This window comes from Phaethon lepturus, unplaced genomic scaffold (assembly GCF_000687285.1).
Source record: "Phaethon lepturus isolate BGI_N335 unplaced genomic scaffold, ASM68728v1 scaffold181, whole genome shotgun sequence".
Classification (NCBI taxonomy): domain Eukaryota; kingdom Metazoa; phylum Chordata; class Aves; order Phaethontiformes; family Phaethontidae; genus Phaethon; species Phaethon lepturus.
In genome coordinates, this window is record NW_010515279.1 from 8,681 (window position 1) to 32,922 (window position 24,242).

Below are 24,242 nucleotides of genomic sequence, written 5' to 3' on the forward strand. Positions count from 1 at the left end.
ACTCCACTTTGCCATCTGTGTAACATGGTGATGTTATGTACCATTCCCTGAATATGATGTCCTGTGATATGAGGAAGAAATATTTGACAGGTTTTAACTGCAGGCACACTAGTTGCAGCCTAAGTGTCTTCTGAAGTGTAGAGGGCTCAAACACTCAGTCTCACAAGGTGTATTCACAGTGAAACAAGGCAGCTACGCAACTGGCAAACCAAGGAGCAGGAGAGGAGTGAAACAGAGACCAGGACTTTCAAGATAACATTGAGTTTATAATTTTCTGAGGTGGGGAATCTCTGTCAGCCAGACACCCCATTCAGCTGTTCCCTTTTTGCCTGAACTGAGCACATAGTGTGCAGTTCTCCCAAAGACTACATTCGTGGAAAGACAAGGAGAGGGATGTGACTAAATTAGGAAAGGTTTGGGACCACTATAAAGCAAAGGTACTTCTGATACAAGATTTAAATGTGATGTCAAAATACACAGCTTGCAGATTGAGAAATGTGAATTAATCCCTTTACTGAAAGGGATTACAGATGCTGGAATAACTGTACCAAATTTTAAAATATGTAGACAAAAGCACTTAGGTTCCTGAGATCTAAAATAAGCCTCGAACCACCACTCTTTCAGGAAGTAACCAGGAAATAGTAACTATTACACCTCTTTCTCTGAAGGTGAATAGGAACTGAATCTGTCACTCTCAGACTGAGCGATATTAGTTATGAGAATCTCCTCCAACAGGAGATTGAGTAAGGTTCCTGAAAAAGAACTAGACACGATAGGTTTGGAAATGGTAATGCTTTAAGTTAGTTATAGATGTCATCATAACCAAATGCCATCTATTTGTCCAATATTGCAGTCTGCCAGGTGCGATTAAATGCAATATTTAACTGCAATATCCTTTCAGGATGGTAACTTTGGGGACTCTAAAGGGGAACTGGTGACTAAAGCTGGAAAAACTATATTGATTTGTGTCCTTTAGGTTACTCTCAAAAGTTCTTTAGAGTCAAGGGCTGCAGTACAAATATGGCTGAACTAATTTGATGCATTCACAAAAACTCTGCTTACATCTCAGAGGCTTCTGTATGAGAAAGCTTTCACAAAAGAGCAGACACATGGCATGGGCAGAAAGTGGTTTTCCTCCTAGAGGTAGGATTCACGATCTTAATAGTTTTCTGGAAAAACTTTGGTTGAACAAAGCACTTAATTTCAATTGCTATATATTATTTTCTGCAAATAGTAAGTCCTCAGCACTGTTTAAAATCAGAAATTAGTGGCCGACAATGTCTCTGAAGGACAACTGATATGGCTGTTGTTCTAGCAGGGAAGCCGAAGACAGTGGAAGAACCCAGCTTTGTGCCAAAGGTGCATCCAGACCTCTAGTATCTGGTACAGAATTTGTAGAGTTTCTCTGCAATGTAAACAGATTGATCCTATGACTAGAGAAAGGACACTGCTTTCTGTGTAGGCAATGGCAATCCTTTATGGCCTCTGACACGGGGACAAGGAACATTTCTTGATCCATTTACCTTTGATCATGTATGAGCAGATAGGAAGTCACACCAGCCGTAGATGTAACACAAAAGGACCCAGAGCTCTGGTGACCCTCTCCTGTAGTCACTGTAGGCAGAGAGGCAACAGAGCAAAGGCAAGGGAACTACCAGAGATCTCATGCTGCTTCTGGGGTAGGTGAGACCTGGTTTTCTGATGAAGAATACTGTGAGGCCAGCCCAGAGAATGACGGAGGTCTCCTTGCTGTTTTCTGGAGAGAACACTGCAGAAACCTTAGTCTCCACTGTTAGTTGCTACCATCATCGCTTGCATGCTCAGCCTTTATTTGAAAAGCCAGGCTGGTAATACCAAGACATGCTCTGTGTTCTTTGTCAAAGCAGTAAGGGGAGTGGTAGTGGCTCTGCGGGAGAGGAGCCCCTGCCACTACAAAAAACGTGGCTGTAGCCAGCCAAAGTTTCAGAGCAGTATACAGAAGTCCTGCAGAAGAATCAATATGAAGAGAACATGGGGATGAGGGAAAACTGGTCATACCAGAGAAGTGAATAAGCTTTTAGGTCAACAAGGGCCTTACAAAAAAATAAGGTAACTTCCTAGGAAGGTGTGAAAGGAAATTTGCTATGACTCAGTCAAGAAGTTCAGAAGAACCGAGAGGAGGTGCATGCTGGTCCTTTTATAAACTTATAGGGCATGTACAGACAGGAATGACTGATGCAGCCAGGGTAAAGAATAGTCTAGCCAGTACAGCTTGTGCATATAGGTTGCTCAGTGTGACTGCAAATCCAGATGTGTATTTGAAGGAGAATTTTGATTGTATCCCACTTATACATTTATAACTTTGATGTTAAAAAAAGGAGCAGGGCCCCAGTCCTGCAGACTGAGCTGTGGTGAAAAAAACATAGACATTTTCTGGGGCTTCATTTGCAGGAATAGGGCTTGTAAACTCAAAAGAGGAAATTAACTCATAAAAACTTTCAGTAGAAAACATGGTCAAGAGGAAGGCAGATGCACCAGTGTATGTGTGCATGTACGCATGCCACACACATTTATTGAGAAGAGATGATTTAAGAAAAATCTGTGCCTCTCATGGAAAGATAGAAAAGTTTTGAGGTATCATCGTTCCCATAGGGGAAAAGACGCAAAACTGCTAACATCTTTTAAGATTTTTCAGCTTTCCAGCTATGAACTTTCTCCTGTGTGTTTTACTTCAACACAAAAAGATAAGAAACTGTGTGCTCACTCTGATTGTTATCATGTGTGGGAAGGAAGATACATGCTATCATATAGAGCTACAAACTCCCCCCCCCGCCTTTTTTTCCCCCTTCTGAGCTTTCAAAAAAACTCTCAAGTTGCATAAGAACACAGGGCCAGGGACACACGGGTTTGACAGTGGGGTTGACTGGAGGGTAGCACCTTAGATCCTACCAGGGCACAAACAGAAACAGTTCACCTAGCAGAAATTTTTCTGGCAAGTTTATGCATGTGTTTTGCATACAGTGTAAAAGACCTTTGGGCTCAAAATGCCGACAGGCCCCTGCCTTGGGATATCAAGCGGAGTCTCATGGCTGGACCTTTTCCAGAATTAATTCTATGACAACCTCCCTCAAATTGTCTAGACATTTGTGAGCTCAGTATAGGTTTATTTTGTATGTTATGAGTCATCTCAGTGAAAGGTTATGTGGAAGGAGCGCGTTCACGCCTTTAAGGGTATCTGGCTATTCCAGCAAGGATCAGGGACCATGTCAATAAGGAAACTAAGGGAAAAAAAAGAGGAATACTAGAAAAAACGTATGCAGAGACACCCGGCAAAACAAACCCTGCCCCTCACACTGACAGATGGGCTCTCCAAGGAACTGCAGGCACCACTCCCAGGACGGGGAAGTCACAACCTGGAGTTTGCAACCGATTAAGGTTGTGAACCAGAGGGAGGTCCCAGACATCTGGCTGGGAGGTGTTCAGGAATCAACAGAGCTGTACAAACCCATGAGAGGATGTGCAGAGGGAAGGGGAAGCAGGAAGGAACAAAAAGGGGGGTAGGCAGAAAAGGGTATAAAAGGGGCTAGTTGTGTATAAAATAAGTGCAGCCTGTACACTTGTCTGATCACTGCAGTCTGTCCTCTATCTTCTTGTATTTTGTTACTACATTTTTTCTTAACTATTTTTCTGTGTAATCTTATTCTCTATCCTGTGTGTACATGTACGGCAAGGACTAAGTGCCAGCTACCGGTGAGAGCTGTGTGTGTGTGAGTGGATTTGGTGCAAGCTCCTGGAGTAGGGGTCTTTAACCTCCAGCCACTGGTGTGGGAATGGTGTGTCTCCTGAAAACCAGCTCCTTGGAGGGACTAGTGGGAGTGAGGGGCTCAGCACGGGCAGCTGGAGCAGGACTGCAGGTCGCAGCCGGTGTGCCTTTCCGAGTCTTGGCATGTGTGGGGCGTACATGCGTATTCACCAGCAAACTCCACGCTGGACTAGCCAGCAAGCCCGGGGTCCTCGGATATCAGGCAGGCAAGGGTTCATGCTGGTGTCCAGGGGAACTTGTGGAGTGCCAGTGGGACAAGCATGTGAGTGCGTGTGTTTGCTAGTGAACATCAAGGTGGACTAGCCAGGGAGCAGGGGACCATGAAGCAGGGCTATACTACCTTGGGTATAGCCTTGGGGAATCAATGAATGTGTGTGTGCTTTCGCTAGTGAGCTTCTATCTCTACCATCTGAAGAGGAGGAAGAGGACGTGGCTGTCTATGCTTTATGCAAGTCCTATATGTAGGTGCAGCTGGCATGTGGCAGTCCATGTAACCAGCCATGCCAGTGCCTTCTGTGCATGCATGTCTCTGGGACACGTGCTCAGCTCGGCTACTGGTTGAACCTGTAAACGTGAGAGTAGTAGCCACGTCCCCCAGCCTGGGCAGAGACCCCAGGTCCCTGGGCTGGGCTCTAGCAACCAGGCAGGAGGGAGTCCTAAGACACAGCAGCTGCAGAAGGGGAAAAAAACCCCCAGAAATTAGCAAAGCTAACAGTGCACTGAACACATGAAACCTATTACAGTATTAATGAATACAGAAATTTCATTTCCTTTTCCATACACCTTGTGGCACACTGGCAAATCATTTCGCAAACAATACCCGAAAGCTTTTTGGAAAGGGACCTCTTTCTGAAGTTTTACTATGTTACTAGAACATGCTACACTGGGTTTTCTGTAGAAATGCTGATCAGACGCTGCCCCCCCCCCGCAACCCCAAGGAAAGGACAAAGGGCTGAGAAGTGTTTACAAGTATCAGCTAATATGGATATACATATATGTCAGTCTAACCTAGTTTAAAAGTGCAAGACTCAGGGATTTTGTGCTAGAGGGAGCAGACTGTGGATGTTTATTTCAAGAAGGGTTAGTATCAGAGTTCTCAGTGGATATCCGCTATGAAACAATGCTGGAGGATCCATGAGTCAAAAGTCTTATGAGTAAGTATACAAACTGGCAACACATGCCTAAGCAGCCACATGATGTTCAAATAATTGATGAACAGCTGTGGCCTTCTCTCCATTTGGTATTATAGAACAATAATAACCTTTTTGTTGTTGATACTTCACAGAATCACAGAATCACTAAGGTTGGAAAGGGCCTTCAAGATCATCAAGTCCAACCATTAATCCAGCGCCACCGTGTCCCCTAAACCATGTCCTGAAGCGCCACATCCACACGTTTTTTGAACACTTCCAGAGATGGCGACTCCACCACCTCCCTGGGCAGCCTGTTCCAGTGCTCTCATTGACATTGACAACCCTCTCAGTGAAGAAATTTTTCCTAACATCCAATCTAAACCTCCCTGGCACAACTTGAGGCCATTTCCTCTCATCCTATCGCTAGTTACTTGGGAGAAGACGCCAACACTCACCTCGCCACAACCCCCTTTCAGGTAGTTGTAGAGAGCAATAAGGTCTCCCCTCAGCCTCCTCCTCTCCAGACTGAACCACCCCAGTTCCCTCAGCTGCTCCTCGTAAGACTTGTGCTCCAGACCCCTCACCAGCTTCGTTGCCCTTCTCTGGACACGCTCCAGCACCTCAATGTCCTTCTTGTAGTGAGGGGCCCAAAAGTGAACACAAGATTCGAGCTGCGGCCTCACCAGTGCCGAGTACAGGGGCACGATCACTTCCCTGCTCCTGCTGGCCACACTAGTTCTGATAGAGGCCAGGACACTGTTGGCCTTCTTGGCCACCTGGGCACACTGCCGGCTCATGTTCAGCCGGCTGTCAATATATCATAACTTATGATATACTTATATGCAGAGCACAGAGACAACTGCCATACATAACATAGAGGTTTCTTTCAGATGTCATTAGCTAAAAAGCAGTGGTTTTTAAACAAAATTATACATTTATACACTGACCTTGAATCTCATTTGAAAATAGAGAAGAGAAAAAAATAGCAATAAAAAAATCAGTACTATGATATACTTTAAATCAACAGCTTTACGTTACTGACTGACAGTCTGTCGGTTACAAATATATGTATGGAGAAGAATCTAAGGATAAGGTCATTGTGGCAGAAAATTACTGGCTAAATACTTTATTTTAATTTGAAATAATTCTCTTTTTAAGGGACTGTTTAATAAATCTGGGAAAAAAGGTATTTTTACAGGGCTTTTTGAATATTGCCCCTGTCCTTGTCCCATCTTAACTCTTGTGTGAGGATTTTTCATTTGCTGTTATGAGACTAGCAGAGGGAGCTCAAAACACTAGGTACCAACAGGGCTGCTAGCAAGGTATGCCAGGGGAAAAACCTCGCTTCTCCTGTGATTGAATAATAATACCTGGCAGGTTTAGTAAATAAGTGACACTCAGCGAAGGAAAGAGGATATAGTTACTGGAAGCTAAGCAAAGCTGCCACTGACACCATTTTCTTTTTGAATATGGTTTGCTTTTGGTGTCTTAGGAAAAAGGCATCAGCAACTCAGATGGATCTGGTACTAATTATGAGATTATTTCTGGGATGCCAGAAACTGCACCAAAAAAAAAAAAAAGAACTAGTTAAAATTATAGTATTTTTCAAGTTTGTGTCTCCATGACAAAACATTGCCACATGGTCAAGCAGAAGTTTCTTTGATTCTGTGCCATTCCCTGTCAGATTAACTAGATCATGTGTTGCTTATATGGTGGTAGCTTTCACTAATCATAATAATTTTGAACTTAAGAGATGCTTAGGTAGTCAATTTGGCACCACCAATTCAACATCACTGAATAAATTCCCAGAGTCTGTACCCATCTACATTAAAAACAGAATTTCCTGGAATTATGGTTGCTTCCTGTGCAAAGAAAACAAGACAACAGCTGGTGTTCAGTGATTTCAAAATCTTTTGAATTCTGTTGTGAAATCAAGATACTTTGACAATACAAATTTTTCTAGTGTAAAGTTTGTCAAAATATTTTCCAAGAAGCTAAGTAAAATAATTTGTCCTGACACCCCACAATGTCATGTTGCTTTTTTTAAAATGGGATATTAGATGCCTAGGAAATATCATCTGTGATGAAAACAAGAGCTTACTAAGAGCACGACTACTCTGATGTAATTCCTCACCGAGACCCGTGTGAGATTCACTTGCCAGCTAGCTGCAGTATCAAACATGCTGGCAACGTCAAGAGGAAGAAGTTCTACATAGACCAACTGTGTTTTCTATTGGTTTGCTCTGCATTATAGACTGCACATATATCCTCAGGAGAAGATGTCTTGCTAGAAAACTTGAGGGTAATCTTGCTTACATTTCTAGAAACCTACTTAAAGTACTCTGTGTGTGAGCAATCACTTAAGCAAGTCTTTGAAAGTTCAGATTCTCTGTCACAGACAGCAACGGTGAATAAACCATTTGTCAAAAAGTGGCATTTCATCCGATGCCTTGGGATTCGTAACACGTATCACTGCACTTTTAGTTGGGTGTTATGAGTAGGGAAATTTGGGGCAGGGACAGGTGGACAGTTAAGAAATGCAAGTTAAGCATTATAGAAATTTCATTTTATTCTGATGACTATCAGCCTGCAATGAGAGTATCTTTTTCCTTAAAAATTTACCAAATTATATCTCTTTTAGTGCCACAAGCCTATCTGTCAGAAATTTCCCAGTCTTACCTGCAACCCTAACAAACTCCGATTATCAGGAGGACTTATGCCATGGCTGGTATTCCTCTAGCTTAACTGCTCAGCACAGAGACCAGTTATTTTCATGTGACTGTTTATCAACTACCTCACGGTTTGAAGTTTGCTGCAATTATACTTTTAATGGGGCCTTGACAGAGCATCTGGAAAAAAAAACCCAAAACCAAAGAAGAACAAAAAATGGCTTAGTTTACTACTTGAACGTTTTGCAATACTGTCCAAAAAGAGAGAATCACAGACTCAAAGCATGTCTGGAAGGCATCTCTGGAGAGCATCTGGTCCAACCCCCCTGCTCAGGCAGGGCCACCTAGAGCTGATTGCCCAGGACCGTGCCCAGATGGCTTCTGAGTATCTCCAGGGCTGGAGACTCCATCACCTCCCTGGGTTGCCCAAGTGCTCGGTTACCCCCACAGTGAAAAATGTTCCCTGATGTTCCGAGGAAACACCCGTGTTTCAGTCTGTGCCCGTTGCCCCGGGCCTGCCGCTGGGCACCACTGAGAAGAGCCTGGCTCTGTCCTCTCTGCACCTTCCCTTCAGGCATTTACATACACTGATGAGATCCCCCCTTGAACCTTCTGTTCTCCAGGCTGAACAGTCCCAGCTCTCCCAGTCTTTCCTCACAGGAAGGATGCTCCAGTCCCTTCACCAACTTAATGGCCCATTGCTTGGCTCTCTCCAGTGTGTCCATGTCCCTCTTGTACTGGGGAGCCCAGAGCTGGACACAGCACTCTAGGTGTGGCCTCACCAGTGCTGAGTAAAGGTAGATCATGAAAGTCATCAATCCCTCAGAAAGGCTTGTACGCCCCAAGACTCACTTACATTTCTTCCTTTACATTGAATGCTCCATTAGCAGGTACTACCGTACCTATGAATTTCATCTTAACTGAAAATCATCACTGGCAGGCATTCAAATAAATACTTACACTGCCAGGAAGAATAGACCATAGCTATCTACTGCAATTCCTCCTCTGCAGATCTCCTCTGCTTCCCCCTGCTCAAAAGACACTGAATTCCTAGCGAAATGAGAAATAATCGTACTGTCACGTGTCTTCAGATTTTTTGGTTTTTAAATAAAGTCCCTGTGTCAAAAGGCAGTACCTAACACTTATAAATATGCCAAGTACCTCTGTACAAAGTACAGTCAAGTGCTAATGGCACTGCACAATTAGTAGTCAGTAAAGCATCCCTACAAAAATGATCCAATATCCCAGATTTACCATGGAAGGGGTTCTTTACCAACTGTATTTTTATCTGTACGTTCTTACCCAGGCTTCAACATCAAGCACATGATTTTGAAATTATATATATAAAAAACAATCCTTATAACAAAATCCATTCCAAAGGCAGAGTCATGGGACGGTCACAGCATGTGTGAGTCAATATGCAAAATCATAACCAGATGCTGGTTTCCTTTCAATTAACAATCCCATGACAGAAAACTTCTGCTTCGTCACCCCTCTCCACACAGAGTCTTAAAGCTGATTATATTGCACGTATGCTACAACATCACCCTTGGTTAAGTACATCTAGTTTCAAAAACACTGGGTTTGATTAACTTGCTTGTGATTTTTATCATCAATACGGACAAATCCAAGTCTACGTTGTCCAGTTGAAAGTATTCTGTATATTATTAACAGGGTTGTATCTTATCCCACTTAATAATAAAGATCAGCTTTCTATTGTCAGAAATATTTTGAACAAGGAAAAAGAAAACACTTCAAGGGTTCTTAGAAAGACTTGGGAACTTGAAAATAGGCATTTAAACAAAGTTCCTTTATGCACTGTAATAAACTCCTCTTAGAAGTTGAACTGTAAAAGTTCTATCAAATTATTTTTCTACTATATCCGGATACATCTGAAACATATCAGAATGTGATTGCCTCAGGTATTTAGGAACTTAACTTTTCAGTTTAAGTATTAGATATTGTATAGATAGAATGAGTATTTCCATCTTACAGTTCTGGTTTTGCTTCTTCTGGCAATATTGAAAAGAACCGACACAAGATTTCCTGTGGCCCACCTTATAATCAAACTTCAAGCATACATATATATTCATTACCATTCATTTGGTTCTACATTTTGAAGAAAAAATGCAGATTGCTTGCAAATTATGAATTCAGAAACATTCACTGTAGACTGCCATCATTTGAAAACTGACAGTGAAATCCTTCACAGTAAATAGCTTTCTTCCAGAGCGCCAAAACTCTGGAAAGCAAACAAAATCTTGTGTCACAGGAAACAGTTATCAAAACAATCACCCACAGTTAGCTGCTGAAGTATCAGATGAAACTTTCTCACAAGATGAGCAGGGAAAAACAAAGCAAAACCAAGACCCACCACACCTTACTTCAGTGAACACGTTTAGAATAGCTTCACTTTTGAAAATCCCTCAAATGAAAATATGTCCCCAAACCCTACTGTAAAGTAGGTAACAAATAAGAAAAAAAAGACTGAAATTGAAGTTGTCCAGGAAAAAAACCCACCCAGTGAGGTCAGCTACAGCATAAATCATGAAGAGGAACAGTTGCTGTGGGGCTACAACTTGTTTATGCAAACTTAGATTACACTGAAGAGACCACACAAATACAGAGAACTTCATACCATTGTAAGTATCTCACGGCAATTCACGACAGAAGCTATTTACCAAAGACCATAACGACTGGAATGCTCACGTTCAGTGTTCTCATTTTAAGCCCTGATTCAGAAAATGAATTATCACTTTCTTCCCCATTTGTCTAAATCACGCAACTCTCCCAATGTAAGCCCTAATTAAATTTATATATGATATTCTTCACATTGGGTTTTTTAGGAAGGACAATAACTGAAGACTCATGGGAACTTCCTAAGTATTCATGGTGTAGCTTCAATGTCCCTGGATCAAAAATATATGGAACCAAGAAAGGGATAAAGAAGTAAATGTGCAAAATTTATTATGTTCTTCATAATAACACAGGAACAGAAAATGTATAAAATTAGATCACATCTTCAAAATAATAAAAAAAAAATTATATATATATAAACACGAACAGTTGCTTGTTACAATAAACAACAGCCCACCTGAAGCTCAAAACCAGTTTACTCTAAATCAGTTTCTTCATAAAAAATAAGCTACTTAAAAAAAATTACTTCCTCAGAAGAAAGTGGCATATATAATAAAAATACTATTGCAGCATATCCTTATAATTTGTACACAGAAAAGTCTGTTGGCAAAATGAGACTAAGCTGAAAAAGCTTTCAGTGCAAGCATCCTCACCATTCCTTGTAACTATAGAAACAAGTTTCTTCCTTGTTAAGAGATTCACATTTCTAAATACAATTCAGTTAGAAGTAAATATGTTGCACTTCTGCTTATCTAGCCATGGGGGAAAAAAAAAATAATCAAGACTATGCCTCTTAACAGTTTTAGTTTAGAAACATTTAGTTTTAGAAACATTTAGTTTCTTTTTGCAGTGTACATTTGTCTTGGAAGTTTGTTGCTTTTTATCCCAAATGCAGTGTAAATCAATTTGACCCAACCTCTATTTACAAAGAGCTTCCACTATGAAATTTTTCTTTATCCTAAAGTGAAGCGAACCTCCTTCCTGCCTTTTCCCCTCCCCACACCTGCCCAGATTCCCAAGTGCTGTGGGGGGAGAGCACCCTGATGCAGGGACACAGCTATGTGAACAAGCAAGCGGGCACTGGGAGCATCCCGCAGCCATGGCCACAAGGAATCCTACAAGGAGGCTCGGAGGAGCCACCTCACTGAAGCCACCGTTGGTCTCTTCGCATCTTTTGCTCTGGACCCACTAAGCCAAAAAGCACTGCCCGAGGGGGCTGGAAGAGAACATCAGAAAAATCCGGCATCAATTTCCTTCTGCCTGTGTAAACATGGTAAGATTCAATACTGGAATTTAAGGTTTCTGTCACAGTAGTACATGCTGGCATTCAAAACAACCTCTAAGATAGTGAGAAACTCTTCCTGGGGAACAGCGTAGCCTTCTGCTGAGATTACCAGGTTCAAGTATATAAAGTGTACAGATCTGCTCCTCTTTAGGCAGATGGTATTTGTTTTATCATATGATGAAAAGTCAGTCAAAATGGTATACGGTATGAGGAGTCAACTGTGTTTTAACTTCAGTTAGCTTGTAGCAGAAAGGATATGTAACTTCCCATTACCAAAGTGCAGATTTGGAATCCCAAAGTCACATTGTCTGTCTTAGACTGTGACTTCTATAACAAAACAGTTTCAAGTGTTCATAACGCTGCTGGTCCCTTACATTAATTTTATCTTCCTAAAAGTTATACTATTTCCTTTTCTAGCGTTTCTTCTGACACTTTGTTCCCTGAAGTATCATCATCGTTAGAGTAATTTCCTGAATCTCCACTGCTCTGTTTAGAATGTTTGTAGTCTTTAAAACCAATTTGATTTACTTCTTCTGTGATGATAGTCTCAATTATAGAACAATTTTCTATTGGTTCTTCTGTAGCTGGCAGATAAGGACTGCTAAAGAGCTGTTCTTCAAAACCCTGCAAAAAGAGAAGCAGAAAAAAGGGAAATGGACATTCATACCTAATACCTAAATAATGATTCTGCTTAACACCACAGCTGCACAAATCTGGTTTATCATATTCAGTAAAATAATGAGGTTTTCACCTATAATATGCCATTTGTTTCCCTAAGTTCACAAGCTAAAGGTTAGGATGTTAGCTGCATTCACACAGTCGAACACTAACAAACAACTCTAACATTAATCTTCATTCTTTTACAATGCTTGTAGTTGTCAATCATCTATATAATTGCAGTATTTCATTGATTTATGAATGAGGCCACGCAAGAACTAAGGGAAAATCCTAATTTAGAACACTTTCAAAGATCACATGGTCGCACAGGGATGACAGGCATGCATTTGCAAAAAGTCTACAAATCATTATCAGTTATAAAGCAAAGTCTGAAAGAAGAAAGAGAAAGCGAGCTGCTGCAGTGGGATACCAAGCCTTACACAGCCCGCAATGGTGCACTGCTGTCTACCCTACATGCTTTAAATCTATTCTCCAAAGTGGTCATTTGTAACAAATCCATCACAAAAGGTTCTAAATATGCATCACATTAATTATCTTACCAGTATTCTACTGAACAAACCAACTAAAATGCTGTCTTACAAATAAATTAAATTCAAATTAGCCCTTGTAAATTATGAGACTGGTTTTAAATTAGAAATTTATTCAGCAAGCTTTGCATACTACATATCCTAAGAGCGGCGGTGAGATGACAACACGTTTGGAAGGCCATACACTGCTCAAAATCAACGTTCTGAGAGACACAGAAGAAAGTACTGCGAAAAGCAGTTCTTGCTACATTTCAAAATATACCTACGCTTACGTGTTGGTTACGTGTTCATTCCAGAACAGGATCCCTGCTAAGTACTACCTGTGCCAAACTGAGCTGGAAATTGGACATCTTCTACCCTCTTTAAGACCATCCAGGCCCCTAGGTCAGGAGATGGTAGAAGCATTTGCTGCCTGCTACACCAAAATTTCCTGTAAAGACTAGGCCTGTGTTTTTACCTCCTCTGAATCTTAAAAGATGGCAAAAAGGCTAGTACATGCTCTTCCAGATAACACAGTGAGAAAACATATCTGGTCTCACATAGCAGGGCAAAAGTACATTATCACATTGGGTAGACATGCACACTCTCTGGAATGAAGGATCGTTAGAAACAGTTTTGCACAGATAGAAGAAAAAACAAAAGTTAAACTACTTGCTAATCACAAAATTCTAGAAATTGACACAACCCATTTTTTTCATAGGAATTCCTGCACTTAGTTAAAACTTATACAATTTATCTTGGCATACCCATAAGACCACAGGAGACAAAGACCTTTTCATAGTATTTTCTGTTCATTTTTCTAAAAATACATCTGCTTAGTGAATGATAAAAATAAACTTCATCTTACCTCTATGTTCAAAGGAAGCTGGCATGATGGAAAGAACACGTATTTGATTTTACTGTAGGCTTGATACATGGCAAAAAGGAGCGGCATAGCCAAAAGCAAGACAGCAATCAGAGCAGTTACAAATGTTGCTAAAATGATCAGAGGCAACATTTTATCTAAAAAAGTGAATAGAAACCATTCAGTCTAGGCATACATAAACTACAAAGATTAAAGAATGGATTATCTCCAAATCTGATACAGCATTAATCACAAAATTTCACATTTCTACAGTACTATATCCAGCCACGATAATAATTACAAAAACGATGCCATTCCCATATCTGAGATAACTTATTAAAAACACAGCACAAAATATTTATCCAATATAAGAACGCAGGCATTTGTGGACAGGATCAGAACCAAGATCCAGTTATTCCCAGTTCTATTCCAGTTATATGTCACTATTTGACAGTAGGACAAAAAGGCTGCACATCAACAGCTACCACGAAGCATCTGGTGCATGTAAATTTACTGCACTATTGGTGGTGTACAGGGCCTAACCCCACGGAACATAATATGTAATTGATAGAGCTCTCTCCTTTAAAAAGACAAGAGATACGGGAGTAAGAAATTCCCATGGGCTATAGAGTAAGAATGGGCAATTACTACAGTGAAGGTGGCCCATGATTTTTTAGACAGGAAATGATGAAAGTGCCTAGACTTGCAGGGTCTTCAGGGGCACAACAGCATCCATATGGTTTCTTGGACAGGAGAAGAACTCCAATTGTAAGCTTCAGATGACTACAACACAGGCAACAGAGAGAAAAAGGATCTTCAAGTGAGCATTTCTTCCTTTCACATGCTTATTTAAGAAGAAATCAAACCTAAGAATATTCCAGTTATTTTCTACACTGCTAGTCTAGACACTATCTCAGCACAAGATTTTACTTTGTCAGTACAGAAAGGTGAGATGAATTTCACTTCAGTTCCCAAACATGGTGTCATCAACTTGATGACGCCAAGCTGAGTGGTACAGTTAATTCAGTAGAAGGAATGGACATGGTCCAGAGGAACCCTGACAGGCTTGAGGAGTGGGCCCATGTGAACCTCATGAAGTTCAACAAGCCAAGGCCAAGTGCAAGTTCCTGCACCTGGGCTGTAGCAATCCTCAGTATCAATACAGGCTGAGGGATGAAGGGATTGAGAGCAGCCCTGCTGAGGACGACTTCGCAATAGGGCTGGATGAAAAGCTGGACATGAGCCAGCCACAAAAATGATCAGAGGGATGGAGCACCTCTGCTGTGAGGACAGGCTGAGAGAGTTGGGGTTGTTCAGCCTGGAGAAGAGAAGGCTCCGGGGAGACCTTATTGCAGCCTGCCAGTACTTAAAGGGGGCTTAATAAGAAAGACAGAGACACTTTTTACCAAAGCCTGTAGTGACAGGACAAGGGGCAATGCTTTTAAACTGAAAGAGGGTAGATTTAGATTAGATATAAGGAAGAAATTCTTTACAATGAGGGTGGGGAGACACTGGAACAGGTTGCCCGGGGAAGTTGTGGGTGGCCCATCATTGAAACTGTTCAAGGTGAGGTTGGATGGGGCTTTGAGCAATCTATCTCGTGAAAGATGTCCCTGCCCACAGCAGGGGGATTGGGCTAGATGATCTTTGAAGGTCCCTTCCAACCCAAACCATTCCATAAGTCTATGGTCCTGCATTCCTGTATTAACCAAGGAACTGTGGAAAACCTTCTAACAGGCTAGGCTCAGTTCCAGGAGTTAAGGTACCTTATAGTAGAAGGAGTTTACATGATGGAATTCAGCTTTTGATAGTAAAATATGGTAGTCAAAGAAACTTTTTATCTGGCTAGTCATAAGCTATTCAGTGCTTAAGTTCAAGCTTCCTTCTCCCTTCTTCTCTCTTCTCTTTTGCAATATATTCTCTGGCATGATCTCTAACAAAATGAAGAGAGTTTGAACATACTAAAAATAATACATAGCAGGATAACATAACTTTAAAAATAATCAAGATGAGACAATTAGGTCTTTTAATCTCTATTTCCAGTTAGTACGAATGACCAAAGAATGAGAGATTTCCACACTGGGATATAAGAATATATGGCAAGTACAGGTAAGTCATCTGTATGACTGCGTCCCTGTAAAGAGAGTCTTGAATGTACTGTTTGGTCTTAATTTAAGTCCTGCTGCAAATATTTTTTAACTAGAGACCTGCAAAGGCTTACGAAGGATTAACAATTTTATTTCCAGAGGTGTAATGATTCCCAAGCTCTACCTACCTCCAGGTGTTTTGATGCATTCCTCTTTGCTGAAACGACTGCTTTTGTTGTAAGCTTCTGAGAATGCTTGTACTTTTACACAGTACAAAGTCGAGGGTGTTAGATCAGAGACTGTCCCTATTGTCTGTTTTATCTCTTTCATTTTGATTTCCTCCTGAAAAGAAGAATTGGAAGAATAAGATGTATATAATTATATGAAGAGTAAGAGTATGGAAGATACATTAAAATGTGAGCTAAAAGCATGCAAGGCTCCATTGTTTTATGATACACATAGCTATAAAACTGCAAATACAGAAATAAAAGAAGTTGAGGGGCTGGATGCTACATTAAGAGTGCACAGAGTCATACTGTAAGAAAGATGGCATCATAAGAACCCTACAACCTCTATTCAAAATTGAGCCATGTATAGCAGCTTGTACAAAACTCAGTGCAATTCTGCAAATCATTACGTATAGCCCCATCAATGGAAAAAGATTAAAATGTCAATTACTTTGTGATAAAAGTAATCTTAACCAGATTTTTAAAAGAATCTTTCAGCAAAAAACCCAAACAAACTGAATGCATGATTGATACACCATATATGGGCCTCTTTGAAAACAAGCTTCTTGAGGAGAACTCAAACTCAGTGTTTAAGTCATAGTAAATTTTACATACTGTTTTAAACATTTAGGTAGTTCATACCTCAATATTTGGTGATTTTTTCCAATACAGAATCCGGTAAGACAAGTCATAATGGTCCCTCATGACTTCACTCTCAGATCCTCCTGGAGGAGAAATCTGGATATGGAGCAAAACATCACTGATGTCCACCTTTACACCAGGAGGGCCAATTTCATCTTAAAACATTTAAAAAAAAAAAAGTTAAAAGTAAGACTGAAAGAATACAAACAAAAACATTGCATAAAACACTGTAATTTAAATCTATGACAATTTTAAAGAAACTTTAAATAAAATTCTAACTTGACTAATACCTTTATTCAGAATCTTGAGTCCTGAGAAATAATTGAAATATTTTCTCTTTCCGCATTCATATGTTGCTTCTGCAAGTTTCAGTGACACGAAATACACAGAGAGTGGGAATAACTGTGCAAGTCAAAGTGAAACTACTGAACACTTCTTTATCTCATTGGGCTATGGGCCCTGTTTTGCACATATACCCTCTTTCTCAGTTATAGTACAGTTAAAAAGTGAGATGTATTATGGGTTTTGTTTTCTTTTGTTGAATTATTTACCTAGGTCACTGTTGTCTTATTAAAGAGTTATCTAATTACCAAGAGCTTGGACAAGGGAAAGCTGACTTACAGAACAGCTATTGATCCCATCTTCAATATAGAAGGCAGGGGATATTACCCTACATATTAGATAAACATTTCTTGACATTTATGATTGATAACTTTTTTTGAAGTCAAACATTTTAGTAAGGTCACATTTCTCACAAAATCAAAAAAGTGCAAAGATAAAAATCACTATAATTTCACTCTGGAGAGCGTTACATATTTTTGACTTGGATGTCGCTATCGTTTAAGACTTCATTTTCTTGAAGCTCTTCAGGGTTGTATGTCAATGTAATACTGCTTCAGCACAAAATTCAGGAGTGCACTGCATAAGGGTAGAGAGGTGAAGGAGAAGAGAGCAGATGAACAAGAAAATAGAGGCAGTGGATTCCAAAATTATTTGATTTTGGCATTGCTTTTCTGAGATATCAAGTGCTCACTGTTAGTGGCAAAAGTCAGACTAGGGATATTTGTAGTACAATCTCACACATGATTAATGTGGTATGCAGGGAGATTATAAAATGCCATATAATGCTTTGTAGTTTAATTTTGTAAAGCAAATTATATGATTCTAAATAAAGTGAAATACTGGCTGTGCTGAACAGAGAAGACCATGGAAAAACTCATGTTTAACTTGATGAGGCCAGGATTCCCACCACAGTTTCTGTAGGGGAATTATGTATTAGATTTTATTAACCTAGCAAGTTCCTTTTTGCAAATAACAGCATTAGGTACAAGTTTGTTGAGAAATGAAAATTTAAGAAGACACATTTGCTTACTTGTTACCAGAGGATCTACTTTTACTTCATTAGAAAAACATGATTTGTTATATTCACTCATGGCCTGCACACGGAGGTAATAAAATCCAGAAGTAGTAGTGATGATAGATGACAAATTGCATTGTGTATCAGTGATGTTTTCACATCCAGGTACATTCAGCCACTTCACCGAGTAATCATCATGAAGTTTCTTCAGATACCCACTGCAAGAGATATTTTAATAGTTTTTGATGTGAGGTCCTTGAATTCTAAAAAAAAAAAAAAAGGCAGGTTCACTTGTGCTACACAGGTTTTTTTATTTTTGAAGAATGGGCCTCTTAGAAATTTCTCATATTTAGAATACTGTCTTTTCATTTATCACTGAACACAGTGACGTTAACTGGATGAGGAAATACAGATTTGTGCTTTAATCATGCCTCAATACAAAAATTATATATCGGGTTTAGAAATTTTAAAATCCAAACTATGATTTTTCATATACTTCTATTAAGTTGATTATTTTTCTGTCATGCCAAAGGAATTCCAAAAGAATGCTAGAGGTAGCTCTTGTTTTCATTTAGATGCTGGCCACAATATTTGTACAACAACTAGATATTAAGATACAGGCTTATAGACATGATGGGGATTTTTTCATGTTGGGATCTGACTAGAAGTAATCAAATATATTGGCAATTAAAACCTTGAACACCTGCATTTTTGCTCACTTCTACTCATCTAATTTCATCATATTCAAAGAGATACCAAGCAAGGCAAACTGTACATCTTTTAAAAAAGTTGCTTAGCCTATACTTAGTAGTCCATTCCATCAGGTTTTTAGTCCTCTTAAAAGAAGCCTAGTATCCTGAAATGCTAGGATACGATGTTACATGCAATCCTTTTAAAAGCCACGCTGTGTCCAGAGTGTTAAAAAGCCTCACTGTGTCCATGAGTTACCCATGTTTCAATGAATACATTAAGCCACTTTTGCTAAGTATTTCACTTTAGCTTCTAATAACTATTTGCAAAACACAATGGATGGCATTTAGAATGACATAACCTGTTTAAACAGAGATATGGAAATTGTTTAACTCACATGAGATACTGTACATTGTAGCTCACATGTTGTTTATACTGATTATTCCAATGCAGATAAAATTTCATATTCAAAGCAAGAACGCTGACATTTGTTGCACAGAGTAGGTCATTCACTGCTCAAAGTCAAAAGAAAATGAAACCCACAGTTACTGAAAAGCTTTATATTATGTACAACAATTTCTCACTGAGTGCGTTTCTCACGTAAATGGTCATGGTACACTTTCAATAATTAAAAGAAAATTGTCTGTTTTCATTATGAAGATGGCAAATCAAAGTCTGTGATATATACTGCATATTAAGCCTTTAGTAAAAAAAAGTTAAAAATAAATTCAGAAAAAATTAAGTACAGAAATGTTGAGATTAGTAGAAATAAACTGGTTCAGCAATAACTCAATGAGAAAAATGTGTAAAATATACACCTGTAAACATAAAGTAATTTTGATGTACCATCCATTCAATCTAATGTTTGACTTTCTACATTCCAACACTGTTATTTTTTTTCTGAAATAAACATTTAAAACTACTTAAACTGACACTGGAACCGCACACAGAAGAATTTACATTTAGACATGCAAAACAAGCAACTGGTGACAAACTGCCACTAAGCCATTCTTCAGAATCCGTAATAATAAATTCACCAAGGTTTGCAAAAAAATAGTATTTAAGCTTAGATCAACTTTATATGCATTCATCTAGTGCCAAATATACAAAAGGCTTTTGTTTTGCCTACATACACCTCCCTTTCCTCCTGATTCAAACTCACTAATTAAAAAAATCCAGTTTTCCAAAATACAGAAAAGTAGTTTTTGCAATCCAAACTAATGGACAGAACTTGCCTCAGAGCAAAAACCTTTTTGTACTATTAAAACTCTAATATTGACAGTTGACATATTTTATATTGATTTAAAATAGAAAATGTATATAACTGTCAAGATTACTGTTACACCAAAATCAGTAGGAACTTGGCATTTCTGCCTATTTCTGTTGCTTTAGAACAATTTACATTCCAGCAGTTTAAACTTGAGTAACCATTTTAAGACAAAACTATTTTACTCTGTACCTTTACGGGTAGTTTTTACACAGTGAATGGGACTGAATAAGCCTTCTTGGGAGTCCAAAGGAAGAACTGCTTGAACTTTCAAACAATAGGTAGTTTCTGGTGCAAGGTCATCAATTACGTCAGTAGGAAAAATACTTTGACTTCTGAACTGTAAGAAACAATTGCAAATAGCATATGAAGGTAACTAGTCTTCCTGATGAGCTGATTTTTTATCCCCAGGTTTCAGCCCATTTCTATAATACGCCATCAAAAATGCTAAAATAGGAAATGCAGGACAAGATATGACCTGAATAAATTCTAAAGGAAAGTTTCCAACTTAGTCACGTGATTGAGAGGAAGGAACATGTTGTGCTCCTTTAACACGTGAAAGTGGGGAGGGATCGCAGCACTGCTCTGTGTGACATGTAACTCACCATATAAATACTCAGGCACACACTGAGAAGAGAAATAGTACACTTCCATCCCTCAATTCACTGAGGGACACTCTCCCCTCCTGCTACCTCCTTGCTTTTGGTTTGCCAGACTTCCCAGTGCCTGACCTTTGTACACAGCTTGTACTTAACTTAAAGCTTTTTTCCCCCCTTTGATGTGTAATGATTATGACTAGGTCTTCCAAATGAACACAGATATCTCTTCAATTCCTACCCTAATCTAGCTGGCACCCATTCCCCTAAAAAGATGAAAAAAGAAAGACTGTTTCTACCTTGGTCTTTACAGAATAGCTGTATCTGCTGTGTGAGATGCACATTATGGCTCGGAAACTAGTTCACAATTACAAGACCTCAGAAGGATCCCTAGAAAACCCCAACAGACAGTATAAAACCAAAGAACTTACTTAGTGTCACAGGACAGTGTACTTACAGTTGTAGTCAAGCTATATGGTTCTCAGCAAGCTCAAGTTAGCCTCTTATCTCTCTCCTTCCCTATATCTATACCTTACTGTAAATGCTTCTTCCCACTGCCTTGAACTGCTCCAACACATCTCAGACTGTTTCACCGTCATCCTTATGTTATAGAGGTCACTTCCTAGTTCAGATGGAATCCATTGTATAGCATTAGTAAAAAGCCTTAGGCCACAAGCTGTGTGCTAACTTTCATCTAGATACTGACAAACTTGCACTGAACTCTTACTTGGTTACATGAGGGAAGGCCCCAAAATCAGTGTAAATTAGAAAGATAAGATAGCCACATCCATCAGCAGAAGTTGCCTCCTTGAGAAGAAAAAAAGAACAGCCTGCCTGGAGACAGTGAAAGGATCCAGTGAGGAACAAGGAGATCCCAGACCCAAATACTCCAATAGGACCAAACTGCCTCGTGAGGGGAAGGGAACTTGACTGCAAGTCATTGCCCAGAGATTCTTTTGTTCATGGTCCCTCTCCAGAGGCACCCAGCTCGAGCTGTTCTACACCGCTGTACCACCTAATAAATTCATCTGGTGTACGTCATATTGGGAGATTCTGTTTCAGGAAACCTAGGGTCGAGCCTGAGGGAAGAGGACACACTCGAGAGGGAGTGTGTGTGTGTGTGTGTGTGTGTGTGTGTGTGTGTGTGCGCGCGCGAGGAGTCAAAAGGGGCACCCGTCGGCTCACTGGAGTCGCCCACTGTCCGAGCAGTTAAAGTCTCGGGTGGTGTGTGTGCAACTCCTTGACTGGTGTGTGAGTGCTCAGGCAGTGGCTTCTCCTTTAACACTTATGCATTGGAAAGTGGCTCCCGCATTTAACAGAAATACAAAACTCTTATCACAAAATATCTAATACAATCCTCTAGTAAAAACCAAAACCAAAAAACTCCAAGCAAACACTTCCACCCAACTTTTAAACTGCACAGCAACACTTATACACAATTACATAATTAAGTAATTCCATTTCAAAGCACTAAGCAATTAAAGCACACATGTGACAGTCATGTTAAAAGTAAAAAAAAACCCACAACGATCATACCTCTGCATTTGACGCATTTTCCCAGATAACTAGATTATATGTAAAACTTAGATCATCTATCCACATTTTTTGAACCTGATTTGCTTCTGGAGGAGAAACCTTAATTTTTATGACTCCATTAACGGACTGTAACTCTATTCCTGGGGGACCGATCTGAGCTGCAAATATTAAAAGAAAGTCAAGCATAACTATTTAAAGGAAAAACACCAAAAAACACACATGCATTTTTTCCACAATAACGTGCTGAAGGACATTTAACTAAAAATGTTACATTATGTACGGAGCTCATACCTATAAAATATGGAATCATTTCAAAAATGCTAGACCATGGAGACACTTCTTCCCTTCTTTCAGCCCTTATACGCACATGGTGTTTATCATAGTATTCGGTTATTGCTGAGGAAAAGTCACATTCCATGTGAGTAACATTTTGACACCCAGGCACCTCCTTCCATTCTGTTTCATTTGTCTCAAAATCTTCAAGCCTGTAAGAAAGAAACCCCCAAAAATAAAACCAATGCACAATTTAAGTCTCAAGATTCTTTTTCCTTTTCTTCTTTATGCTAATAAATGTCACACCATTTAATGCTGTTTTATCACCAGCACCAGTGTAATCAGTGTTATCTACTTCGTTACCCTGGAATTCATATAACCATTTAATTCATTAATCTAATCTATTAATGTATTAGTTTAGCCTTATTACCAAAGGTTAAATATTAGCCTGCAAAGTCTGATACCCGTTTACTTTATTCACCATGTAAACCCACACAGTGTCAGAAAACAGCATCAAAGAATTGTCAAAATTCAGAATTATATCCTTAGTACGCAATCCTGCTCTGGCAATTGATTTTATAATTCATTGGAACAAATTTTAAAGCCTTGATGGCAATAAGTGCTTAAAAGAGCATAAAAGCAGCAGGTTCCCCCCCCCCCCCCCCCCCCCCCGCCATTAGCAAAGAAAGTAGATTAGGGGAAAAGAAAAACACAAAGAAGAAAACTAGAGTTCAGCAATAAGTGTTGGAATAATTAGCTTTACAGAAGCTATTTTTCTTGTGAGTTAAACCATACACTAGGAAATCCTACAATCAAGAACTTCTTAAGTGATTTTAACTTAGAAGTGTTTTTTAATATGTACTTGTCAGGCAAGTACCACAAAATACCGAATGTATATGTATGCATAAGTATTGGTATATGAAACAATTGACGAAAACCAAGCAAACATTTAAGAACAAATGTTAAATTGTTTTATCTGGTGATTAAAATTTGCAGATGAGAAATCTGGATTCATAAATGCTGACAAATTATTCAAAAGCTACACTGAAAATTCTCTCAAATTCTGTGTGTGTGTGGCCATAGTTTAGCTTAATTAAGAAAACAAAACAGAGAATAAATAAATCTAAATACTACATTTCTAAGTGTACAAGTTAATCTTCTCAAAGAACCACTCTAGTATTAAGCATTACTACCAAGTGCATTCTGCATTAGTAACATGTCGCTATCAGTGAACAGTCTAATTTTACACATGAATTAGACATATGAAGGACAATACTAAGATTCCACTTCATTTCAAGACTTGGCCTCTACTTCCTGGATTTCAAGTCTCTAGAAGTTTTACATGGCACTATCAAGAAGCACAGCAATTAATTAATATGTTCTTCTACACAAATAAGAGTCCGACATTTCTAGCTCAGACTAAAGTTAATACTTACAACTGGTACTCTGCTGAAAATGTCACATTGGTATCATCCCCAGTGTAGTTCCACCTCAAAGTGAAATTTGTATTTAGAACATAGACCTGAATATCCTGTGGACTCTTCAGACTAATTTGGCCTACAAGGAAGTAACATAAAGGCATATAAAGATTGGGATAAATAATTTGTATGTAACTTAAGAATAACTTACTTTTGTTGAAAAAGAAGTAGAGTTATAGTGAAATGAAATAACAATAAATGTAAGAGTTAAGAAAACCCCACGCTACTCAAACGCCACTTCAATATATAGCTCAGGAGCTGTGCATCAGGTAGCTCTTTCACCTGTTTGACTATGCAGCTCTTTCCTCTGAGCTTAAAGTCTTTCTACCCACATCCCTTTAAAGAAAGTGTATACAGTTGTAACATTCAAGGTCTGCATTCATTGTCATGGGTTGATTATAAGCAGTCTGAATGCTTTTAAACCAGTATTTTATTGGTCGGATCCAACATCTGGATCTCAGCTGCAAAAGTGCTAGCGATTGACCTAATGCTGTCATTTCACAATTGCGGAACA

General features: G+C 39.3%; 1 protein-coding gene across 1 annotated transcript; it reads right to left on the reverse strand.

Annotated features, from left to right (window-relative positions):
* Positions 1 to 11,922: 11,922 nt before the first annotated feature.
* IFNAR1 (interferon (alpha, beta and omega) receptor 1) lies at positions 11,923 to 23,807 on the reverse strand (the record flags this gene model as incomplete). Its single annotated transcript, XM_010295518.1, has 10 exons — positions 11,923 to 12,150; positions 13,579 to 13,733; positions 15,851 to 16,004; positions 16,532 to 16,686; positions 17,904 to 18,106; positions 18,976 to 19,090; positions 20,038 to 20,185; positions 21,978 to 22,135; positions 22,269 to 22,462; positions 23,687 to 23,807. Coding segments are annotated over 10 exons (1,631 nt in total), but the record flags the coding sequence as incomplete, so codon positions are not given.
* Positions 23,808 to 24,242: the final 435 nt, after the last annotated feature.